Source organism: Oncorhynchus nerka, linkage group LG17 (assembly GCF_034236695.1).
Source record: "Oncorhynchus nerka isolate Pitt River linkage group LG17, Oner_Uvic_2.0, whole genome shotgun sequence".
NCBI classification, from domain to species: domain Eukaryota; kingdom Metazoa; phylum Chordata; class Actinopteri; order Salmoniformes; family Salmonidae; genus Oncorhynchus; species Oncorhynchus nerka.
In genome coordinates this window covers 9,366,878-9,392,874 of record NC_088412.1, presented here as the reverse complement: position 1 = coordinate 9,392,874, position 25,997 = coordinate 9,366,878, and the positions used below count along the sequence as shown (strand labels likewise).

The 25,997-nt window shown below is 40.3% G+C and overlaps 1 protein-coding gene across 1 annotated transcript; it reads right to left on the bottom strand.

Moving 5' to 3' along the window:
• Positions 1 to 5,323: 5,323 nt before the first annotated feature.
• LOC115119660 (vesicular glutamate transporter 2.1-like) lies at positions 5,324 to 25,058 on the bottom strand. Its single transcript, XM_029648521.2, has 11 exons — positions 24,961 to 25,058; positions 22,896 to 23,151; positions 22,146 to 22,264; positions 20,369 to 20,483; positions 13,727 to 13,901; positions 13,006 to 13,148; positions 12,763 to 12,912; positions 10,858 to 10,990; positions 8,249 to 8,359; positions 7,177 to 7,304; positions 5,324 to 6,916 (listed from the first exon to the last, which is right to left on the bottom strand). Exons 1-11 carry the CDS (start codon positions 25,056 to 25,058, stop codon positions 6,590 to 6,592), a joined length of 1,755 nt encoding a protein of 584 aa, XP_029504381.1. The 3' UTR covers positions 5,324 to 6,589.
• Positions 25,059 to 25,997: the final 939 nt, after the last annotated feature.

Sequence of the window (25,997 nt, the reverse complement as noted above, 5' to 3'; positions counted from 1 at the left end):
TGTCAGGTAGATAGGTTTCACAGTGTCAGGTAGATAGGTTTCACAGCGTGTATTGTGGTGGAGATTTATCTCTGCGCCTTATTGGAAAAAGGTTTGTGTCTTGTCCCATAGTCCTAGGCCAAATCATTCTGTGCAGAGATATGGTCCATGAGACATGGTCCATTGTCATTGAAACATTTCAATGACATCTATAATGATATACAAATTGAGAACCCCAGAGTTATCCTTGCGTATATCATACAATCTATGCCTTACAGTCTCACAGAGCCGGGCAACCATGTAGACATTGTTGTTGAGTAGCAATCAATCAGACCTTATGTTGTTACAGGTGAATAGAGGAGAAAAAACTCAACGTTTGAAAAAAAATGATCTATTGATCTGTAATTAATTTAGATTTGATTAGCACGAGGTCTTTTATTCAGGTCAAACGGTTCAGTCTGTTACAGAGGTGTTACGTGATAGATTTATCGACCTCTGGCCAGTCTCAGAAATGCTGTTTGAGGTCGGAGACATTAAGCATTATTTTGTACCTCTAGCATTATTTATTCATTGTTTTCATACAGTTGTCTAAGGTACATGACAGGTTTGTAATCTCCTGATAGCTATCAGATTGCTGTCCAGTGTCCACCACTCCCTGAGTCAATAGTCTCCCCTGTCCACTCTACACTCTGAAGAATCCCCCATTGGTGCCAGCTCCAGCAGTCAATAGTCTCCCCTGTCCACTCTACACTCTGGAGAATCCTCCATTGATATACTAACAAGCAATAAGAGGAGCTGGAGACGGAGGAGACCGATTGATTAAATAAAATACAATACAATTGTATTCGTCTCATGCTTTGTAAACAACAGGTGTAGACTAACAGTGAAATGCTTACTCACGGGCACTTCCCAACAATGCAGAGAGAAAGGAAATAGAGAAATAATAGAAAAGTAAAAACAAGTAATAATAAAAGTAATAATTGATACACAATGAGTAAAGATAACTTGGCTATATACAAGGGGATCCAGTACCGAGTTGATTTGCAGGGGTATGAGGTCGTTGAGGTAGATATGTACATATAACTACGAATAAAGTGACAGATAAAGAATAGCAGCAGTGTGATGAGTTAAAGAAAATGTAGTGCGAAAAGGGCCAATGCAGATATTCCAGGTAGCTATTTGGTTAACTATTTAGCTAATTATTTAGCAGTCTTATGGCTTGGGGTAGAAGCTGTTCAGTGCCCTGTTGGTTCCAGACTGCATCGGTACTGTTTGCAGTGCATTAGCAGAGAGAACAGTCTATGACTTGGGAGTCTGGAGTCTTTGTCAGGGACCTAGGCTTTCTTGGGCACAGAGACTATGGTGATCTGCTGGAAACATGTAGGTATTACAGACTGAGTCAGAGAGAGGTTGAAAATATCAGCAAAGATACTTGCCAGCTGGTCAGCGCATGCTCTGAGTGCGTGCCCTGGTAATCCGTCTGGCCCTCCAGCATTGCGAATGTTAACCTGTTTAAAGGTCTTACTCACATCGGCTGTGAAAAGCGTGATCCCACAGTTGTCCGTAACAGCTGGTGCTCTCATGCATGGTTCAGTGTTGCTTGCCTCGAAGCGAGCGCAGAAGGCATTTAGCTTGTCTGTCAGGCTCACGTCACTGGGCAGCTCCTGGTTGGGTTTCTCTATGTGATATTTTACAAGCCCTGCCACATCCGACAAGCGTCAGAGCCGGTGTAGTAGGATTCAATCTTAGTCCTGTATTCACTGTTTAATGGTTCATCGGAGAGCATAGTGGGATTTCTTATAAGCGTCAGGATTAGTGTCCCACTCCTTGAAAGTAGGAGCTCTAGCCTTTAGCTCAGTGCGGATGTTGCCTGTAATTTATGGCTTCTGGTTGGGATATGTACGTACGGTCACTATGGGGACGACGTAATCGATGCACTTACTAATGAAGCCGATAACTGAGGTGGCATACTCCTCAATGCCATCGGATGAATCCCGGAATATATTCCAGTCTGCGCTAGCGAAATATTCCTGTAGCTTAGTAACATCCGCTTCATCTGACCTATTCCGTATCGCCCTATTCCATATTGTCACTGGTACTTCCTGTTTGAGTTTTTTGCTTGTCAGGAGGAATCAGGAGGATAGAGTTATGATCAGATTTTCCAAATGGAGGGCGACAGAGAGCTTTGTACGCATCTCTGTGTGTGGAGTTAAGGCGATCTAAAGCTTTTTCAGCTGTCGTTGCACACTGGTAGAAATGTGGTAAAACAGATTTCAGTTTTCCTGCATTAAAATCCCCGGCCATTAGGAAAGCCACCTCTAAATGAGCGTTTCTTGCTTGCTTATACAGCTTGTTGAGCGTGGTCTTAGTGCCAGAATTGGTTTGTGGTGAAGATTATAAAATATTTAAAAGAAAAAAGATTATAACAGGTGGTTAACCAGAAACAGTTCAGCTTTTCCTCAGACTAATGTCTTTCCCTCAGACTAATATGTCTTTCCCTCAGACTAATATGTCTTAACCTCAGACTAATATGTCTTTCCCTCAGACTAATGTGTCTTGCCTCAGACTAATGTGTCTTGCCTCAGACTAATGTGTCTTGCCTCAGACTAATATGTCTTGCCTCAGACTAATGTGTCTTTCCCTCAGACTAATATGTCTTTCCCTCAGACTAATGTGTCTTGCCTCAGACTAATATGTCTTTCCCTCAGACTAATGTGTCTTTCCCTCAGACTAATATGTCTTTCCCTCAGACTAATATGTCTTTCCTCAAACTAATATGTCTTTCCCTCAGACTAATATGTCTTTCCCTCAGACTAATATGTCTTTCCTCAAACTAATATGTCTTTCCCTCAGACTAATGTGTCTTTCCCTCAGACTAATGTGTCTTTCCCTCAGACTAATATGTCTTTCCTCAAACTAATATGTCTTTCCCTCAGACTAATGTGTCTTTCCCTCAGACTAATGTGTCTTTCCCTCAGACTAATGTGTCTTTCCCTCAGACTAATGTGTCTTTCCCTCAGACTATTGTGTCTTTCCTCAAACTAATGTGTCTTTCCCTCAGACTAATATGTCTTTCCCTCAGACTAATATGTCTTTCCTCAGACTAATATGTCTTTCCTCAAACTAATGTGTCTTTCCCTCAGACTAATATGTCTTTCCTCAGACTAATATGTCTTTCCTCAAACTAATGTGTCTTTCCCTCAGACTATTGTGTCTTTCCTCAGACTATTGTGTCTTTCCTCAGACGAATGTGTCTTTCCCTCAGACTAATATGTCTTCCCTCAGACTAATGTGTCTTGTCTTAGACTAATGTTTCTTTCCTCAAACTAATGTGTCTTTCCCTCAGACTAATATGTCTTTCCTCAGACTAATATGTCTTTCCTCAAACTAATGTGTCTTTCCCTCAGACTATTGTGTCTTTCCTCAGACTAATGTGTCTTGTCTTAGACTAATGTGTCTTTCCTCAAACTAATGTGTCTTTCCCTCAGACTAATATGTCTTCCCTCAGACTAATGTGTCTTGTCTTAGACTAATGTGTCTTTCCTCAAACTAATGTGTCTTTCCCTCAGACTAATATGTCTTTCCTCAGACTAATGTGTCTTGCCTCAGACTAATATGTCTTTCCCTCAGACTAATGTGTCTTTCCCTCAGACTAATATGTCTTTCCCTCAGACTAATGTGTCTTTCCCTCAGACTAATATGTCTTTCCCTCAGACTAATATGTCTCTCCTCAGACTAATATGTCTTTCCTCAGACTAATATGTCTTTCCCTCAGACTAATGTGTCTTTCCCTCAGACTAATGTGTCTTTCCCTCAGACTAATGTGTCTTGCCTCAGACTAATGTGTCTTGCCTCAGACTAATGTGTCTTTCCCTCAGACTAATGTGTCTTTCCTCAGACTAATATGTCTTTCCTCAGACTAATGTGTCTTTCCCTCAGACTAATATGTATTTCCCTCAGACTAATATGTCTTTCCCTCAGACTAATGTGTCTTTCCCTCAGACTAATATGTCTTTCCTCAGACTAATATGTCTTTACCTCAGACTAATGTGTCTTTCCCTCAGACTAATATGTCTTTCCCTCAGACTAATATGTCTTTCCTCAGACTAATATGTCTTTCCCTCAGACTAATATGTCTTTCCTCAGACTAATATGTCTTTCCTCAGACTAATATGTCTTTCCTTCAGACTAATATTTCTTAACCTCAGACTAATATGTCTTTCCCTCAGACTAACATGTCTTAGACAGTCAGCGGTTCTGTGGGATGAGCTATTGAGAAGGTTCCGAAGCTTCATTCAGTGCTTTAACCCAGTTGTGCAAAGCTGGTTGAAGTGATGTCATTACATCCAGTTTAAAACCATTTCAACCAATTAAGATTCATCTGATTATAATGATGTCATTTCAAACTGTTTTTTGCCCGGCGCTGGGAAAAATACAGGAAGTAATGGACGGAAAGAAAAATAAAGGATAAAAGCCATTGTTTAGGTAGTTATTTCTTTATAAAATGATTTCAGCATTTATATATATATAACACTTTTTTGACATCAGCAAACCTCTCCAATAAACACCATATTATTAGAAGCCATACAAACACATTTATAATTTATACATAAACGTCGGACTCAAAGCCCAAATATAGCAACATTCGTCAGTACTTTTTCAGTATTTGTATATATTTTTTAAACACCCTTGCAGAGAATTCATTATTATTACTTTTTCTTTTAGCAAACAATAAGGAAAACAAAGGACATCATTCAAGCCAATGAACATTCATGATAATTCAGTGGGTTATTACACAAATACCATATACATTAAAAATGGACCACTACTGTAGGTTGGCAATGAAAGAAATGAAGACACATCTAGATCAACACGAACATTCAATTGTTTTCAGATCTTCTCGTCTGACAAAAATGCCATAATCATTCTCTGTATTATAAAGCAGTGTTGTAATTATTTTTTTCTCCCTAAGAACAGCAGCGATTTATTTCATATAAACATACACTTTATATTCTCTTTTAATCTTTATGACAACTCCCCCACAAAAAAATAACTAGTTTGATACAGCAAGCCAGTGTTACACTAGTTTATGGAACAGAAACTGGATGGGTAGTAGCAACCGTTACATGGGGGAATTATTGCAATGCATGTCAAACACAGTTGCTCAATCAATGATGCCCTTGAGAGAAAAGTTCTCCTTCACACGTAGAAATACAATAGCAGTCAAAGATGGCCACCCTGTTGTCATGATGCCAGGGTGCCAATGTTCATTCTAGTGTAATTCTGTGCTTATAGTGCAATCACTATATATATATATATATATATATATATATATATATATATATTTTTTATCTCTCATGAATACCATATATGAACATATATATGAACATATGAACATAAAAGTCCATGTTATTACTAGACATATTATTTCAAAATATAGCAGTGAAAGGGATGAGGACTATCAGTGGCTATGAAAAAGCTGTATCAGAAACATCTATTTGAGCAAATTCATGCAACAACGCACATATAAATATTACACTGAGTTTTACACACACACACACACGCACGCACACACACACACACGCACGCACGCACGTACGCACACACACACACACACACTAGTTTAAGTCTTTTCCTTAGTTGTTTAGGCCTTGCTCAAGAACAAGACTTTGTTTCGTAAGCGAATCATACAACTCCCTGAAAAGATTATGTCCGTGAAAAATATGGCCTTTTTACATCAATTTGTCACACAGATCGAAGACCCAAATCCACAATAGTCTCACAGAAACAGTATATCTATAAAGTACATAAAACGCCATTGATAAGAAATATAATAATATCTAGTTTTTTTTTAAACGTTTTTTTTTCTTTTTTTTTTAATACTTACAGTATCAGTGCAATCAGAAAGTGATATTTCAGACAAGGGTTTTATAGACCTATGACGTTCACCATATCTGGCTCGTTTGTTGTTTCAAGTACATTTTTTATGAGGTTAGGGAGCCTTGAAGGTATAATGACTAGGCCTACCGTTGCCCTTAAACTGCTAGGATCGAAGGCTCTAGATGTGCGACATGGGGATTATATAACTGGAAATATATTTTACACTGATATTTTAACCTGCTTGTGTGGAACCAACGCGTGATTTTATTATTTTACATTTTCTTTCTCAATATACGTAAATATTTTACATACAGTATCTAATTTTTTTATACTAATTTGTGCAAACCACAATGGCATTTCTCTCTCTCTCTCTCTCTCTCTCTCTCTCTCTCTCTCTCTCTCTCTCTCTCTCTCTCTTTTAGTGGGTGAACTACCCTAGCCTGGTCCCCAGATCTGTTTGTGCCGTGGTCATTGTAGCAGTGGTCTATAGTCATTGTAGGCGTTGGCAAGACAGCACAAACAGATCAGAAACCAGGCTAGAACACCCCCACCGCTGCCATAACATGATTATATCTGGGGCCATATGTATCAAGCATCTCAGAGTAGGATAGCTGATCTAGGATCAGCCACCTAATAGTATTTATTATGATATAAAAGGCAAAACATGATCCAAAATCTGCACTTCTGAGCTGATACACTCGATACACACGGCCCTGTTCTATGAGTAATCTCAATCTGCCCAGGTCTGCCCAGCTGGTTCCTCCTCTACATTCTCCCAGCTGTCTGGTGCCACCCAGCCCCCGTTGAGCCCAGTTGTAGTGGCCCCGTAACTCTTCCCTGCGCCTACTGCCGCCATGCCACCACTGTAGCCCTGTGTGATGTCACCCGTCTCCTCTGCCAGCTCGTCCTCGTCGATGAAGCCACACTTCTCGTCGCTGGTCAGCTCCGGGTCGGCCCACGGCTGCTTCTCGCCCGAAGCAAAGATCCCGTAGAAGATGACCCCTCCGTAGTGAACCAGGGCAGCGATGAGAAACACCCATTGCCACTCCTCTCGAGTCTAGAGACAGGAAGTGATACCAGAACACAGGAAATGGGAGCTCTGGTGAGTAAGATTTCAAAAGTGTTTATAACAAGATAAATAAACTTGAACACGACCTTCTGTTGGAGTGAAGGAACATACTTTGTCTATATATGGTAAACCATAACAATTATAGTGGTATATTGTAGTTAATCAGTTGGAACTAGTAGAACATTTAACTGTTAACCACATACACCCCCCCCCAAAAAAAAACTAGCTTCCTGAAACAGAATGTGTACCTTGTTTTTGGTCATGGCCCCCACGATGAGTGGGCACACCATCCCTGACAGGGTTCCCACACCGTTAGATATACCCATCAGGATACTGGCATAGCGAGGGGCGATATCCAGGTGGTTCACATTGAAACCTACAAAATACATCGTTTTAGGAAAATGGTCAAGAAGATCAACAGTCAGTATATGTGATTTAAAATCTGAATTTTAGGTTGAGTCAACACACAATTCAACCAGGTAATATATTTGACCTTATTTGCATATTTCCCAGTGTGCCTTTAGAGTAAATTGTAGTTACTACACATTGAATGTGTTTGTTAAGTGACAGAGACATGGTTGTTGTATTCAGTGCCTTTCAGGCCTGTAGTGTTCACCAAGCGAGCGTCCAAGTGAATATGTAACATTGTTATCTTTACATTTAAAACGTTTATGACACAACATTATATACCGTACAGTATATCAGAAGACCTTTATTTGAGGGTTCAGTTACACCCTAACACAGTGGTCTGAAACTCCTGGTTTACAGGCCATATCATACCGGCATGAAACATTATGCTGGCTTGCAAAGTCGTGTGTAATGCCAACAATTTAAACTTTTAATCATCCGCAACCTGCATTGAGAATGACTGCTGGAGTAGGGAAGATTGACTATTGCGACTACCTAAATCATATAAACTGGAAAAGCTATTTACTGAAACAAGCAATTATGAAAATGAACCTGCAATAGACCATGCTGGGAAATAGAATAATGAAGTGAGTTGTTTGGAGCAAACATGAATTTATAATTCTACTCAACAAGCTTGTTCATGTTTAGCTCACTTCGAGCAGAGTTTGTTGAGTAAACAAACTAACCACATTAAATGCAAATTCTTGTCCACTCAACTCACAGAATAACACTGATTAGGCAATTGTTTAAGTTGGCTTTTGTTTATTTAGTACAGTGAACGCCGAAATATTAGCTTTAAAAGGTGCTCAGCCGACAAAAGCTCGGAACAGAATTAAATCCCGGGCCTAAATGAGAGTGTTCAACTTGAACATTTAATTGTTTACAAAATCTTTAAGATGTTCGACTACTCACCTGATATAGCGAAGCCACTGAAGCCCACAGCCATAACCAGGAAAGAGATGGCCACACCCTTGGTGTGAGAGAAACCAACCACGAGGAGCAGAGTGGCCTCCATTCCAAACCCTACACACCAGGCAACAACAGCACATTGTAGTCATTTAGCACCATAACCAGGAAAGAGATGGCCACACCCTTGGTGTGAGAGAAACCAACCACGAGGAGCAGAGTGGCCTCCATTCCAAACCCTACACACCAGGCAACAACAACACATTGTAATCATTTAGCAGATACCCTTTTATCCAAAGTGACTTTCAATCAGTGCATTTAACTACAATAGGTGTAGTAAAACAACCTCATATCACAACCTTTGCAAGTGAAAAAGCCTCTTAAAAACAAGTCACTATCTGCCAACTCAGTGCAAGCAAGAGTAAAGGAAAACCCTATTATAGTTAGTATGCATCTTGGTGACCTACAGTCTAGTTATTATCCTTGGTGACCTACAGTCTAGTTATTATCCTTTATTATCTACAGTCTAATTATTATAATTGGTGACCTACAGTCTAGTTATTACCCTTGGTGACCTACAGTCTAGTTATTATCCTTTATTATCTACAGTCTAATTATTATAATTGGTGACCTACAGTCTAGTTATTACCCTTGGTGACCTACAGTCTAGTTATTATCCTTGGTGACCTACAGCCTAGTTATTATCCTTGGTGACCTACAGTCTAGTTATTATCCTTTATTATCTACAGTCTAATTATTATAATTGGTGACCTACAGTCTAGTTATTACCCTTGGTGACCTACAGTCTAGTTATTATCCTTGGTGACCTACAGTCTAGTTATTATCCTTGGTGACCTACAGTCTAGTTATTACTCTTGGTGACCTACAGTCTAGTTATTATCCTTGGTGACCTACAGTCTAGTTATTACCCTTGGTGACCTACAGTCTAGTTATTATCCTTGGTGACCTACAGCCTAGTTATTATCCTTGGTGACCTACAGTCTAGTTATTATCCCAGGTGACCTATAGTCTAGTTATTATCCTTGGTGACCTACAGTCTAGTTATTATCCTTGGTGACCTACAGTCTAGTTATTATCCTTGGTGACCTACAGTCTAGTTATTATCCTTGGTGACCTACAGTCTAGTTATTATCCCAGGTGACCTACAGTCTAGTTATTATCCTTGGTGACCTACAGTCTAGTTATTATCCTTGGTGACCTACAGTCTAGTTATTATCCTTGGTGACCTACAGTCTAGTTATTATCCCAGGTGACCTACAGTCTAGTTATTATCCTTGGTGACCTACAGTCTAGTTATTATCCTTTATTATCTACAGTCTAGTTATTATCATTGGTTGCCTACAGTCTAGTTATTATCCTTGGTGACCTACAGTCTAGTTATTATCCTTTATTATCTACAGTCTAGTTATTTTCCTTGGTGACCTACCGTCTAGTTATTATCCTTGGTGACCTACAGTCTAGTTATTATCCTTTATTATCTACAGTCTAGTTATTATCCTTGGTGAACTACCGTCTAGTTATTATCCTTGGTGACCTACAGTCTAGTTATTATCCTTTATTATCTACAGTCTAGTTATTATCCTTTATTATCTACAGTCTAGTTATTATCATTGGTGACCTACAGTCTAGTTATTATCATTGGTGACCTACAGTCTAGTTATTATCCTTTATTATCTACAGTCTAGTTATTATCCTTGGTGACCTACCGTCTAGTTATTATCCTTGGTGACCTACAGTCTAGTTATTATCCTTGGTGACCTACAGTCTAGTTATTATCCTTGGTGACCTACAGTCTAGTTATTATCCTTTATTATCTACAGTCTAGTTATTATCCTCGGTGACCTACCGTCTAGTTATTATCCTTGGTGACCTACAGTCTAGTTATTATCCTTTATTATCTACAGTCTAGTTATTATCCTTGGTGACCTACCGTCTAGTTATTATCCTTGGTGACCTACCGTCTAGTTATTATCCTTGGTGACCTACAGTCTAGTTATTATCCTTTATTATCTACAGTCTAGTTATTATCCTTTATTATCTACAGTCTAGTTATTATCCTTGGTGACCTACAATCTAGTTATTATCCTTCATTGTCTACAGGCTAGTTATTATCCTAGGTGACCTACAGTCTAGTTATTATCCTTGGTGACCTACAGTCTAGTTATTATCCTTGGTGACCTACAGTCTAGTTATTATCCTTGGTGACCTACAGTCTACAATGTGATATGAACAGGTTAGGAATGTGTTATGTATAGGTTATGCATGTGTTATGAAGTCCTTATGTAGCTAATCTTTATCTCCGCAGTTCATGATCTTCCAGACCATGACGATGGAAGTTGACAGGATGATCTGTACAGATTATGAATGTGTTACACAGTTTTCTATGTAGCCCTTATGAAATCTCTATGTAGCCCTTATGAAATCTCTATGTAGCCCTTATGTGGTCCTTATGTAGCCCTTATGAAATCTCTATGTAGCCCTTATGAAATCTCTATGTAGCCCTTATGAAATCTCTATGTAGCCCTTATGAAATCTCTATGTAGCCCGTATGAAGTCCTTATGTAGCCCTTATGAAGTCCTTATGTAGCCCTCACCTCCACAGTTCATGATCTTCCTGACGGTGGTAGTAGACAGGATGTTTCTGGTGCGTAGCCAGTCAGCCAGCTGTCCTCCGATGGGCACGATGATGGTCATCACCAAGTGAGGCAGGGCCGACACCATGCCCACCTGACAACGCAAACATCAACATCAACAATTAATATAAACAATAACAATAACATTAAAGGGCTTTATGATGGTCCTCAGTAAGTGTGGAGGTGCCTACAGCATTAACACCTGACAACACATACAGTGAACCATAAACATTTCAACCTTCAAGCTGACTGCAATTAACATCAACATGGCAGTCAAAACATCAAACATCAAAACTGACAACCCATTAAATGTTCTATCCAGATACATATTTATTATGGGTCAAAGTTCATTTCAGAAGTCTGTTTCCAACATGTGCGCAAATTCTCCTTGTATGTTGTTCTGTGTTGAGATCTTTCAAACGCAGATTAGTTTGTCATTCATGGCCTTGACGTGTTCCCATGTATCATGATGTCACGATGTCATGATGTCATTATGTCATGATGTATCATAATGTCATGATGTATCGTGATGTCACGATGCCATGCTGTCATGATGTCATTATGTGTCATGATGTCATGATGTCATGATGTATCATAATGTCATGATCTATCATGATGTCACGATGCCATGCTGTCATGATGTCATTATGTCATGATGTATCATAATGTCATGATGTATCATGATGTCACGGTGCCATGCTGTCATGATGTCATGATGTATCATAATGTCATGATCTATCATGCTGTCATGATGTCACGATGCCATGCTGTCATGATGTGTCATGATGTCATGATGTATCATGATGTCATGATGTCACGATGCCATGCTGTCATGATCTATCATGCTGTCATGATGTGTCATGATGTCATGAAGTCACGATGCCATGCTGTCATGATGTCATTATGTCATGATGTATCATAATGTCATGATGTATCATGATGTCACGATGCCATGCTGTCATGATGTATCATGATGTCACGATGCCATGCTGTCATGATGTCATTATGTGTCATGATGTCATGATGTCATGCTGTCATGATGTATCATGATGTCACGATGCCATGCTGTCATGATGTCATTATGTGTCATGATGTCATGATGTCATGCTGTCATGATGTATCATGATGTCACGATGCCATACTGTCATGATGTCATGGTGTATCATGGTGTCATGACGTATCATGATGTCATGACCTATCGTGATGTCATGACGTATCGTGATGTCATGACGTATCATGATGTCATGACCTATCGTGATTTTTTTTTTTTTTTTTTGATAACAGTAATGGTGCAGGGTGCAGAGGGAGGAGAAAAGAGAGATATCATATTTCAAGCTACACCTCTTAAATCAAAACAGTGATTGTCCCAGAACACGTCTTCCTACTCCCCTTTAACCACCACTGACTCCAAATATCACACCTAGGCTATAATTCACACCCTGATCCACAAGAGAGCCAGAGATCCACCCAGCATCTGAATTATTACACTTGTCAGACCAGCCTGAGTTATATCGCCTGCATCCAAAATGAAACGCTATTTACTACGTAGTGCACTACTTTTGATCAGAGCCCTGGTTAAATGTAGTCGGGCCAATAGGATACTATTTAGGACGCGGACCAGGATGTATCTGTGCTTGGTGTCTAGAGGACATTTTACCCTCAAAGTTACGAAATGGAAATGAAATCCAACACGGGTACTCAGTAAAGCAATTGATATGCCCCGTACAAGTGATGTACATATGACACAACGGATATTTTTTTATTAGAATGTCTGATGAGTTTTGTCTGCCCCGGTTACGTCTTACACAAATCAAGCCAACTATTCACACCTGGCTGGCATTGTGAGTGAACGGCTCATCCTTTTACCTTGCTGATCTCGAAGCCGAACACCTCCTCGAAGTAGGCTGGCTGGCTGATGAGGAGCAGGTAGAAAGTCCAGCTCCTGCAGAAGTTGGCCACGATGATAGCATAGACGGGCATTGAGGTGAAGAACTTCCTCCATGGAGTCTTGTATTTCTGCAGAGCCATAGTTGTGTATAGCAGAACACGTGTCAGTTAGTTGGATCGGTGGGGAAGAGGAGGAGAAGGAGGAGAAGGAGGAGAACTCACGCTAGCAGGACCGAATAGTTCTTGACCTTCTCCGATGCTCTCCTCGATGTAACGTCTCTCCTCGGCGGTGATGGTGGGGTGAACCTCTGGGCTCTCATAGGACACCAGGATCCAGAACATGTACCAGAACATCCCAAAGCAGCCTAGAGCGAGAGACCGAGACAGAGACAGAGAGACAGCGCGAGACAGAGAGACAGAGCGAGAGAGAGAGAGCGAGAGAGAGAGAGACAGACAGAGCGAGACAGAGAGACAGAGCGAGAGAGAGAGACAGAGACAGAGAGAGAGAGCGCGAGAGAGAGAGACAGAGACAGAGAGAGAGACAGAGAGAGAGAGAGACAGAGACAAAGAGAGAGACAGAGAGAGAGAGAGAGACAGACAGAGCGAGACAGAGCGAAAGAGAGAGACAGAGACAGAGAGAGAGAGAGCGAGAGAGAGAGACAGAGACAGAGAGAGAGAGACAGAGAGAGAGAGAGAGAGAGAGCGAGAGAGAGTTATATTACTGTAAATCTGATTAATAAAATATGAGGTATATGGATATTTATGGTTTATTCCTGATTTCTTAGTCAACAGACACAAATAAAGTCAAATAGACAATCTTGTCTCAAAAAGGATCCCCCTATGACAGATGTAGCTACTCTAAGAATAACTATGGACGGTGATTTAGCCAGGATAGTCCACTCAGTGCCACTGTTTTCCACTCTTTTCCAGGTGATGAACCTACCGTACAGATAGAAGACGGAGGACCAGCCAGAGTACTGGACCAAGATCCCAGCCAGAGGCATGGCTATCACGGCACCAGCATAGGATCCACAGAATGAGGTGGTGGCCAGACGGCTCCTCTCCAGTGGTGGGGCCCACTTACTCCAGATGCCATGACAGGCAGGGTAGGTCACTCCCTATGGAGGAACACAGAGTATATGATATATTATACATATATACATTATAGTGTGGTATGACAGGCTGGGTAGGTCACTCCCTACGGAGGAACACAGAGTATATGATATATTATACATATATACATTATAGTGTGGTATGACAGGCAGGGTAGGTCATTCCCTATGGAGGAACACAGAGTATATGATATATTATACATATATACATTATAGTGTGGTATGACAGGCTGGGTAGGTCATTCCCTATGGAGGAACACAGAGTATAGGATATATTATATTATATTATACACACACTACCGTTCAAAGGTTTGGGGTCACTTAGAAATGTCCTTGTTTTTGAAAGAAAAGCACATGTTTTTGTCCATTGAAATAACATCAAATTGATCAGAAATACAGTGTAGACATTGTTAATGTTGTAAATTACTATTGTAGCTGGAAACAGCAGATTTTTTAAATGGAATATCTACATAGGCGTACAGAGGCCCATTATCAGCAACCATCACTCCTGTGTTCCAATGGCATGTTGTGTTAGCTAATCCAAGTTTATCATTTTAAAAGGCTAATTGATCATTAGAAAACCCTTTTGCAATTATGTTAGCACAGCTGAAAACTGTTGTGCTTATTAAAGAAGCATTAAAACTGGCCTTGAGAATCTGGAGCATCAGCATTTGTGGGTTCGATTACAGGCTCAGAATGGCCTGTAATCTTGTTCTGAGAAACTGAAGGCTATTCCATACAAGAAATTGTCAAGAAACTGAAGATCTGGTACAACGCTTTGCACTACTCCCTTCACAGAACAGCGCAACCTGACTCTAAACAGAATAGAAAGAGGAGTGGGAGTTCCTGGTGCACAACTGAGCAAGAGGTCAAGTACATTAGAGTGCCTAGTTTGAGAAACAGACGCCTCACAAGTCCTCAACTGGCAGCTTCATTATATAGTACCTGCAAAACACCAGTCTCAATGTCAACGGTGAAGAGGTGACTCTGGGATGCTGGCCTTCTAGGCAGAGTTCCTCGTTCCAGTGTCTGTGTTATTTTGCCGACGAGGATCATTTCCAAATGACTTAACCAAATAGGATTTAATATCATCAAACAAATATTCAGTAATACATCCGATTGGGATGAGTCGGTGTTTGTAAACGGCACTGACAACTGAGCGGACCATTTTTCTCATTAGTCAAATACAAGGAAGATTATCATGTCTTATCTTAAAACAAACTGACACGACACATCTGAGCTGAACATTCCTACTCTGGATAAATGGGTTGAGGTGGGACTGCGGCTGTGTTAAATGGCAGCCTATTCGACCCTGGTCAAAGTAGTGCACTGCTTAGGGAACAATATATATATGGAATCGGGTGCCATTTAAGACTGCATATGGAATAGGGTGCCATTTGAGACTCTATATGGAACAAAGTGCCATTTGAGACTATATGGAATAGAATGCAATTTGAGACTATATATGGAATATACCATTTGAGACAACATATGGAACAAAGTGCCATGTGAGACTATATATGGATTGAGTACCATTTGAGACTATATGGAAAAGCCGCCATTTGAGACTATATATGGAATAGAGTACCATTTGAGACTATATGGAATATAATGCCATTTGAGACTATATATGGAATAGAGTACCATTTGAGACTATATGGAATAGAATGCCATTTGAGACTATATATGGAATAGGGTGCCATTTGAGACTTTACATGGAACAAAGTGCCATTTGAGACTATATGGAATAGAATGCAATTTGAGACTATATATGGAATAGAGTACCATTTGAGACTACATATGGAATAGAGTACCATTTGAGACTATATGGAAAAGCCGCCATTTGAGACTATATATGGAATAGAGTACCATTTGAGACTATATGGAATATAATGGCATTTGAGACTATATATGGAATAGAGTACCATTTGAGACTATATGGAATAGAATGCCATTTGAGACTATATATGGAATAGAGTACCATTTGAGACTATATGGAATAGAATGCCATTTGAGACTATATATGGAATAGGGTGCCATTTGAGACTTTATATGGAACAAAGTGCCATTTGAGACTATATGGAATAGAATGCAATTTGAGACTATATATGGAATAGAGTACCATTTGAGACTACATATGGAACAAAGTGCCATGTGAGACTATATATGGATTGAGTACCATTTGAGACTATATGGAAAAGCCGCCATTTGAGACTATATATGGAATAGAGTACCATTTGAGACTATATGGAATAGAATGCCATTTGAGACTATATATGGAATAGAGTACCATTTGAGACTATATGGAATAGAGTGCCATTTGAGACTATATATGGAATAGAGTGCCATTTAAGACTATATATGGAATAGAGTACCATTTGAGACTATATGGAATAGAGTACCATTTGAGACTCTATATGGAATAGAGTACCATTTGAGACTCTATATGGAATAGAGTACCATTTGAGACTATATGGAATAGAGTGCCATTTGAGACTATATATGGAATAGAGTACCTTTTGAGACTATATGGAATAGAATGCAATTTGAGACTATATATGGAATAGAGTACCATTTGAGACTATATATGGATTGAGTACCATTTGAGACTATATGGAAAAGCCACCATTTGAGACTATATATGGAATAGAGTACCATTTGAGACTATATGGAATAGAATGCCATTTGAGACTATATATGGAATAGAGTACCATTTGAGACTATATGGAATAGAGTACCATTTGAAACTCTATATGGAATAGAGTACCATTTGAGACTCTATATGGAATAGAGTACCTTTTGAAACTATATATGGAATAGAGTACCATTTGAGACTATATATGGAATAGAGTACCTTTTGAGACTATATATGGAATAGAGTACCGTTTGAGACTATATGTGGAATAGAGTACCTTTTGAGACTATATATGGAATAGAGTACCATTTGAGACTCTATATGGAAAAGTCGCCATTTGAGACTATATATGGAATAGAGTACCTTTTGAGACTATATGGAATAGAATGGCATTTGAGACTATATATGGAATAGAATACCATTTGAGACTACATATGGAACAAAGTGCCATTTGAGACTATATATGGAACAAAGTGCCATTTGAGACTATACATGGAATAGAGTACCATTTGAGACTATATGGAAAAGTCGCCATTTGAGACTATATGGAATACAATGCCATTTGAGACTTTATGAAATAGTGTGCCATTTGAGACTCTATATGGAATAGAGTACCCTTTGAGACTATATATGGAATAGAGTGCCATTTGAGACTCTATATGGAATAGAGTACCATTTGAGCCTCTACATGGAATAGAGTGCCATTTGAGACTCTATATGGAATAGAGTACCATTTGAGCCTATATATGGAATAGAGTGCCATTTCAGACGCAACCTGAGACTGAGGCAGCCAGGGCAGATACAAGCTAACGATCCTACTTCAACACAAAAAGAGAATTGCTCCCATAAATTTTCAATTACTCACTAAGTGGCACACAATCAACTATTGATAGACACAAATTGCTTGGGCCTGCTGTGGGAGTCACCCTGAAATGCTAATGTTTAATTTGCAGTAAGAAGTCGATGCACAAGGGAGGACGGAGCACAGACACAGACTGCTTCTGTTTCTCCATTGAGGAATGGAGGGATGGAGGGATGGAGAGATGGAGAGATGGAGGGATGGAAGGATGGAGGGATGAAGGGATGGAGGGATGGAGGGAGAGAGAGATGGAGGGATGGAAGGATGGAGGGATGGAGGGATGGATAGATGGAGGGATGGAGGGATGGATAGATGGAGGGATAGAGGGATAGAGAGCTGGAGGGATGGATGGATGGAAGGATGGATGGAGGGATAGAGAGCTGGAGGGATGGAGGGATAGAGAGCTGGAGGGATGGAGGGATGGAGGGATAAAGGGATGGAGAGATGGAGAACTGGAGGGATGGATGGATGGAAGGATGGAGGGAGAGAGAGATGGAGGGATAGAGGGATGGAGGGATGGAGGGATAGAGAGCTGGAGGGATAGAGAGCTGGAGGGATGGAGGGATGGAAGGATGGAGGGATAGAGGGATGGGGGATGGAGAGATGGATAGATGGAGGGATAGAGAGATTGAGGGATGGATAGATGGAGAGATGGAGGGATGGATAGATGGAGGGATGGAGGGATGGATACCTGGATGGATGGAGAGATGGAGGGATGGAGGGATGGAGGGATGGATACCTGGATGGATGGAGAGATGGAGGGATGGGTAGATGGAGGGATGGGTAGATGGAGGGATGGATAGATGGAGAGATGGAGGGATGGGTAGATGGAGGGATGGAGCTGGATGGATGGATGGAGAGATGGATGGATGGAGGATGGAGGGATAGATGGATGGGTAGATGGAGGGATGGAGGGATAGATGGAGGGATGGAGAGATGGAGGGATGGATAGATGGAGGGATGGAGGGATGGATAGATGGAGAGATGGAGGGATGGAGGGATGGGTAGATGGAGGGATGGCGAGCTGGATGGATGGATGGAGAGATGGATGGATGGAGAGATGGAGGGATGGAGAGATGGAGGGATGGGTAGATGGAGGGATGGAGGGATGGAGAGATGGAGGGATGGAGAGATGGAGGGATGGGTAGATGGAGAGATGGAGGGATGGAGAGATGGAGGGATGGAGAGCTGGAGGGATGGAGGGAAGGAGGCTTCTATTCATAGGACAGGAAGATTAAAAAAAGAACAAAAATAATAAAGGAAGGATGTTCTTCAGTCTGATAGTGGTCCTTCAGTCTGATAGTGGTCCTTCAGTCTGATAGTGGTCCTTCAGTCTGATAGTGGTCCTTCAGTCTGATAGTGGTCTTTCAGTCTGATAGTGGTCCTTCAGTCTGATAGTGGTATTTCAGTCTGATAGTGGTCCTTCAGTCTGATAGTGGTATTTCAGTCTGATAGTGGTCCTTCAGTCTGATAGTGGTCAGTCTGATAGTGGTCAGTCTGATAGTGGTACTTCAGTCTGATAGTGGTCCTTCAGTCTGATCGTGGTCAGTCTGATAGTGGTCTTCAGTCTGATAGTGGTCTTTCAGTCTGATAGTGGTCCTTCAGTCTGATAGTGGTTCTTCAGTCTCATAGTGGTTCTTCAGTCGTCTGATAGTGGTCAGTCTGATAGTGGTCCTTCAATCTGATAGTGGTCAGTCTGATAGTGGTCCTTCAGTCTGATATTGGTCCTTCAGTCTGATAGTGGTCCTTCAGTCTGATATTGGTCCTTCAGTCTGATAGTGGTCAGTCTGATAGTGGTCATTCTGATAGTGGTCCTTCAGTCTGATAGTAGTCCTTCAGTCTGATAGTGGTCAGTCTGATAGTGGTCCTTCAGTCTGATAGTGGTCAGTGTGATAGTGGTCCTTCAGTCTGATAGTGGTGCTTCAGTCTGAAAGTGGTCAGTCTGATAGTGGTCCTTCAGTCTGAAAGTGGTCAGTCTGATATCGGTCCTTCAGTCTGATAGTGGTCAGTGTGATAGTGGTCCTTCAGTCTGATAGTGGTCCTTCAGTCTGATAGTGGTCAGTCTGATAGTGGTCCTTCAGTCTGATAGTGGTCCTTCAGTCTGATAGTGGTCCTTCAGTCTGACAGTGGTCCTTCAGTCTGACAGTGGTCCTTCACCTCTGCTACATCCTCCTTTTCCTTCTCTATTTGGTGTGATTTGATTTGATGATGGCATCACGTGAGTTTCCTTTCTTCTGTTATTTGTCTTTATATGTGAACAACCCTACATCTCTCCCCCCACATTTCCCCAGGTATGTTTCTTGTTTGCTCTAAAGCTCAAGTATGACGGAGCTTCCTCCCCAAAAACAGCATAATGAATGAAGGTACACAGATGTTATGTTGCGTTTTTTAAAGTGTGCGTATTTTCAAATTGCATGATCTGTGTAACTGTGTACACAGATGTTTTTTATTTATTTATTTTACCAGGCAAGTCAGTTAAGAACACATTCTTATTTTCAATGACGGCCTGGGAACAGTGGGTTAACTGCCTGTTCAGGGGCAAAACGACAGATTTGTACCTTGTCAGCTCGGGGGTTTGAACTCGCAACCTTTCGGTTACTAGTCCAACGCTCTAACCACTAGGCTACCCTGCCGCCCCAGATATAATGCTTCCACTTACAGGAATGCTTTAGTGATATGGTATACCAATCATGTGACCTCTGTGATGATCTTGAATTAACATCAAAAGTCTAGAAATAATGCTGATGCACAACAAGAAGCAGAAAAGGCAGCTTTGTTAGCAGTGGAGATGTGTCTTGTGGACCTTTCTCGTGTTATTGATGTGTATACACCTATTGGTTTATTTGAATGCTGATATGCATAATTAATGACAAGGTCTCCCTCGGGAAAGAAGTGTTCTGACCTCAATGGAAGGTTAAACAAACGTGTGTGATATAGGACCAAACCAACCAATCAGCAGGCAGCAGCCCACAGTCTTACCTCCACCAGACCTTGTAGTATGCGGACACAGATGACGCAGCGATAGTCCACGCGGGCAGCGGAGGGGATGAGCATGTTGAGGATGGACGTGAGGAAGATGGCCAGCCCGAACACTCTGCGAACAAAGAGAAACAACGGACATACTATTTGTAAATCAGCCAATCCCAATCCCATACATTAGCTGGCCCTAGCATATCAATTGAATGAATACTGTGCTGTAAACCAAAGTGGACATAAAATACTGTACATGGACCGACATGGAATTATGTTCAACAAAATGGTTTCGTTATTATCATATTTCATGTACAGCTAAAATAATAATATTTTCTCTCTATGTGTTCTAACTATCATGCTGGACATTTAAAACATAAAATAATCAAGATATGAGAAAAGGAAGAACAAAAAATCCTGTCACATACGCAAAATAAAATGTGTTAATTTCAGCTGAAGCTTCGTTTTGGGGGTGGAATGACAAGGTGAGGACAGTCTGTCACAGCAGAAGGTGCTCAGATGGGACAGACTAGAGACGGTCCCTGCTGAATTACACTAAACCATTAGAATATTTATCATCTCAATCCTGTCTCAATGTGGATAGGAATATAATAAAATGCATGTATATTTTAGTCATTTAACAGACGCTCTTCTCCAGGGCGATTTATAGAACAGAATATCGCCTATTTCCACAGACATTATTTTGCATGGTTGTGTATATAGCCTATAATATTGTCTAATGAAATGTGAACATTTTATTTTAAAGCAACAATTGGGAAATAAAACTGATAGGCCTATTTGTTCATTTTTATCTCGTCCTATCTGTGAACACTTGAGCGCACATAACATGTCTGGCATTACTACTGCCCGTTGCCATGCCTCCCACCGAGTAAAAAAAAAAAGATTCGACACGGTAGTCCCGCGGGAGCTCATTATCACGAGGAGGCACGAGGAGGCACGCCTCGCAGCCGGTAATAGAATCCCCAATATCTGACGCGAGGTCAGAGTCCTCCTCCGTGATACCAGCTAAATCCACCCGTCTGACACACATCTGGCTTTAACAAGTGTCTGCTTTAAACTGAAACGGTGTTACTCTGGTTATACATCTCACAGGTAGATGTCAACGGAAAAAGTACTAGAACAGAACAGAACAAAACTGTGGTGAAGTTTCACCGCAGTTAGAATAGAACAGAAAGTATATAGAATAGAATAGAACGTATATAGAATAGAACAGAAAGTATATAGAATAGAATAGAACGTATATAGAATAGAACAGAACGTATATAGAATAGAACAGAACGTATATAGAATAGAACAGAACGTATATAGAATAGAACAGAACGTATATAGAGCGTCTGCTAAATGACTTAAATGTAATGTAAATGTATATAGAATAGAACGTATATAGAATAGAACAGAACGTACATAGAATAGAACGTATATAGAATAGAACGTATATAGAATAGAACAAGAACGTATATAGAATAGAATAGAACGTATATAGAATAGAACAGAAAGTATATAGAATAGAACAGAACGTATATAGAATAGAACAGAACGCATATAGAATAGAACAGAACGTATATAGAATAGAACAGAACGTATATAGAATAGAACAGAACGTATATAAAATAGAACAGAACGTATATAGAATAGAACAGAAAGTATATAGAATAGAACAGAAAGGAATATAATATAATATATTAACTGTATTAGGCCTAATTGATTTTTTCCCAAAAGAAACTTCATGTTATACTATTTCATATGTTTTTCTGACGACATTTACCTGTTTGCTGCTAGTCGTGAGCATATCCACCCTCCGGGTATTTGTGTGACGATGTAACCCCAGAAGAATGAACCGTGGATCATCCCCACCGTCTCTGGATCCCAGTTGAACTTCGCTTTCTTCCCAAAACGAAACAATAACACACAGAAACACCAGATGAGGATTTGAACTTGCAACAGTTACTAGCCCAACGCTCTAACCACTAGGCTACCATGCAACCCCAAAATGTGCATAACAATGTCCTGATTGTTCTCTATTTTTTTCATAAACATTATCAAGTAAAATTGTGTGAACGGTATAGAGTAATACTGTTATACAGGCTTTGGATTCTTAAAGGGACATTCCAACAAGAAATGTTGCTTAGGCCAACATAAAGGGATGGGGAAAATGATCAAAGTTGGAATTCCAACTCTTTTAATTCGCTAATTTAAGTTTGCAGACTTTATGCCTATGATAAAAGTCGTGATGACTGCAGGGTTTATGTGGGCTATGGTGTCTGTTTGTTGGATGACTCATTCAATTGAAATCGTGCCTTTGCTATCTCAGATGCAGAAGAAGAGGGGGCGGGGACTGGGTCATATCGTTCCCATTCCTATTGGCAACCAATTCACTGCCTATATAGTGCACTGCTTTTGACCAAGTCCCATAGGGAGTAGTGCTCCATTTGAGGGCCCCTAGGGTTCTGGTAAAAACCAGTTCACTGTGTATGGAATAGGGTGTCATTTGGGACTTTAAAAATATGATAGGCACCTCTGTGATGATGATCTTGCCATCCTTGTGTATGGTACTGTTATTGACCATGCCCACGATAGCCACGCCCAGGTTACACCGGATGCCGAAGGAGATGCAGAATCCGAGGCCGCTCATGATGGCGATGATGTAACGGCGCGGGAGGCCGAAGCACGTGCAGTCACATAAAGGCGGTTTCTTCTCCTGCTGCTCCGAGGGCCGGCCGTCCTCCGTTAACTCGATCACCTCACCTGTCTTCTGACGTTTCTCCACCACCCTTTTAGACCAAACAGGAACCCGTAGGACTATTAATAACATCCTGTATTTCCGTAAAAAAATCTGGCTATTCTTGTAATTATCAGGCTTATTTAAAAGTTATATGGCAAACACATTGGCTTTTAAATTGAATAGGCCTTAAAGCTAAGCTAATTAACACCAGATAGATGGCTACGGCGAGAAAGTGGAGTCATTTCGTTGTATTATAAGGTAAAGAATAATGATATATCCACTTATTTTGAATGTTTTGAAGGACATTTTTGAAGATCATTCGGATTGGTGTGAAAAAAAGTGTTTATTCTCTAAATTAGACTGAATCACCATCTGTTTGTCTATTTTATTATTATTTTTTTTAAATCAATTTTTTACTCGTTCTTCAAATATTGAAACATAATTTAAAATAGCATGGAAATGTATAGTCATTTTATTCTGAAGGGCAAATCAAGAGTTTAGAGTGCTGATGTTATTTGTGAAACTATGACATTTAACCGTTCCATGTTCCGTTCAGTGTTTTAAATTCCACCTGTTCTAAAAAACGACAGCTTGGCTAAATGAATGCAATAAAAGGACCTTCGTACCGCATTGCAGCAGTACACAGACAGCACGGAACTTACATGTATGCTACATATAGACTGTCTGTGTCGGTATACTGAGAGCTCAATAAGATAACCAATAAGATAAGATCGAGTTTTGCATTTTATTAGATTAAAATGTAAGATGTATCATAACAAATGATGGGCTACTAAATTCGATAGATGTGATAAGATAAGATTGCATAGAAAAACCAAGAGTCTTCTGCCAACATTGTATTGTGGATTGTATCACGACATTACTATTCAGTGGAATGGTTAACATCTCCAACCACAGGGAATAGAAACACTATAATGAATAAACCATGTAAGAAAAAAAATAGCTGTTTCAAAAATAGATTGCTAATAAAACGCAATGTAAAACATTTTTATTAGCTCTTCCCATTGAATATGTGTTTTACCATTTTTGTTTCGATCAATCATCAATCTTTATAGTGAAAAGCACATTATTTTCAGTCACGAAAAACGAAATTAATTAGCCTAAATAATGCTTTTGGAAAGTCACGTGTTTCAAGCCTGACAATTTAGAATGATCGTGTTTTTCTATCATTTTAAAATTATTCGATCAAAAACCTGAATTTAGAAAAAACAAGAAATGTGATCACCATGGTAGCCTATATATATCGAGTATTTTCCTTTAAAAATCCATTCCTTGATTTTCCAATGCAGTGTCGCATTTTACACGACCACAAAGAAAGCCAGTTGATATTTAACAGATCGATCTTGGTTAATACTGATGAATATATAATGTAACAGATATCCCCGACCCCTTGTGTCACGACGCGTTCTGATGCATTAATTATTTAAAACACAACCCTCACTCTCCCGGGAAATAACTGATCCTTAAATATTCGACCACTCTGATATTATTGTGCATTTCCACTTCCTGTCTTGTTGATAATTAATCTAAAAATATGTGGCGTTTTTTCTCTTTTGAATTTAGTCCAGAATCACAGCAACCAATTTGCAAGTGAGATTTATTTTCTCATGGGGTTTTGGTGCAAGTGAGATTTTATTTCTCATGGGGTTTGGGTGTTAGTGAGATTTTTTCTTCTCATTGCCTGGATGAGACAGGAAGCAATTCACACCTGCATTACATATGGATATACATTTAACATTTAAATTCACTATTTACGCTTTTTAAAATATTTATTTTTACCGTAATCGGAGGTGAAAAGCAGACAGAGGGAAGGGGGAAGGGTTCGAGCTACTTATTTTACCTGTACAGATGGCCGAAGGTCTTTCCAGCCAATTTCTTCAGCCCTTCTTTACTGGGCGGGAAAGCCCGATGCTTAACGGGTTCGGGTTCGGGTTCCATGATTCCAAATTCTTCTTGATTTCTGCTCGATTTCTTTTATATTACGATAAATAATTCAAATATGGAATATTGCTAAACATATTCGGTAAAATGTGAATCCGAATTTATGTGCCTCGAGGTTTAGACATCCAATGCCAGGTGTATTGAATGAGCTGAGAAAAAAAACGATTATATTGCAGAATTATGCGACCAATCTGATATGGTATGGGTTCACAGTCACAAAACAGTCTGATAAATCTTCCTTTGCCTTATGAAATGTACATCCATTCAGTGCCATCTTGTAGGCTACAGATCCCAGTCAATTGCTAAAATAAAAAATATAAAAATCACCCTCTTGATAACGTTTGAAATGTGTCCACGATATGATAAGATTATGAGAGAAACAACGTCAATGATTATGCGGAAAAGTCTAAATTGTATGGCTATTTTCCAGTGGAAGAAGCTCCACTCTCCCTTATCTTTCGTGACGACCTACAGTGAGGCAGGTAGCGGTTAGGAGAACGTTCAGCACCACGGAGAGCGAACGGCTGCGCGCGCCCAGTCAGCTGTGTCGTGTACCTGTCGACAGCTCCGCTCCGTGGCGCGCGATACACAACACATGCGCACACTCTTCTCTCTTTACCAGGGGTGTGTTCATATTGGCAAGGTTGATTTACATTCAGTGTACACACTTCGTGACTAAAACATGATAATTGTTGACTGACTGGTTGCATCACTGCCTGTTATGGCAACTGCTCGGCCTCCGACCGCAAGGCACTACAGATGGTAGTGCGTACGACCCAGTACATCACCGGGGCCAAGCTTACTGCCATCCAGGAACTCTATACCAGGCGGTGTTAGAGGAAGGCCCTGAAAATGGTCAAAGACTCCAGGAGCCACCCTAGTCATAGACTGTACGTCAAGCAGTACCGGAGCGCCAAGTCTAGATCCAAGAGGCTT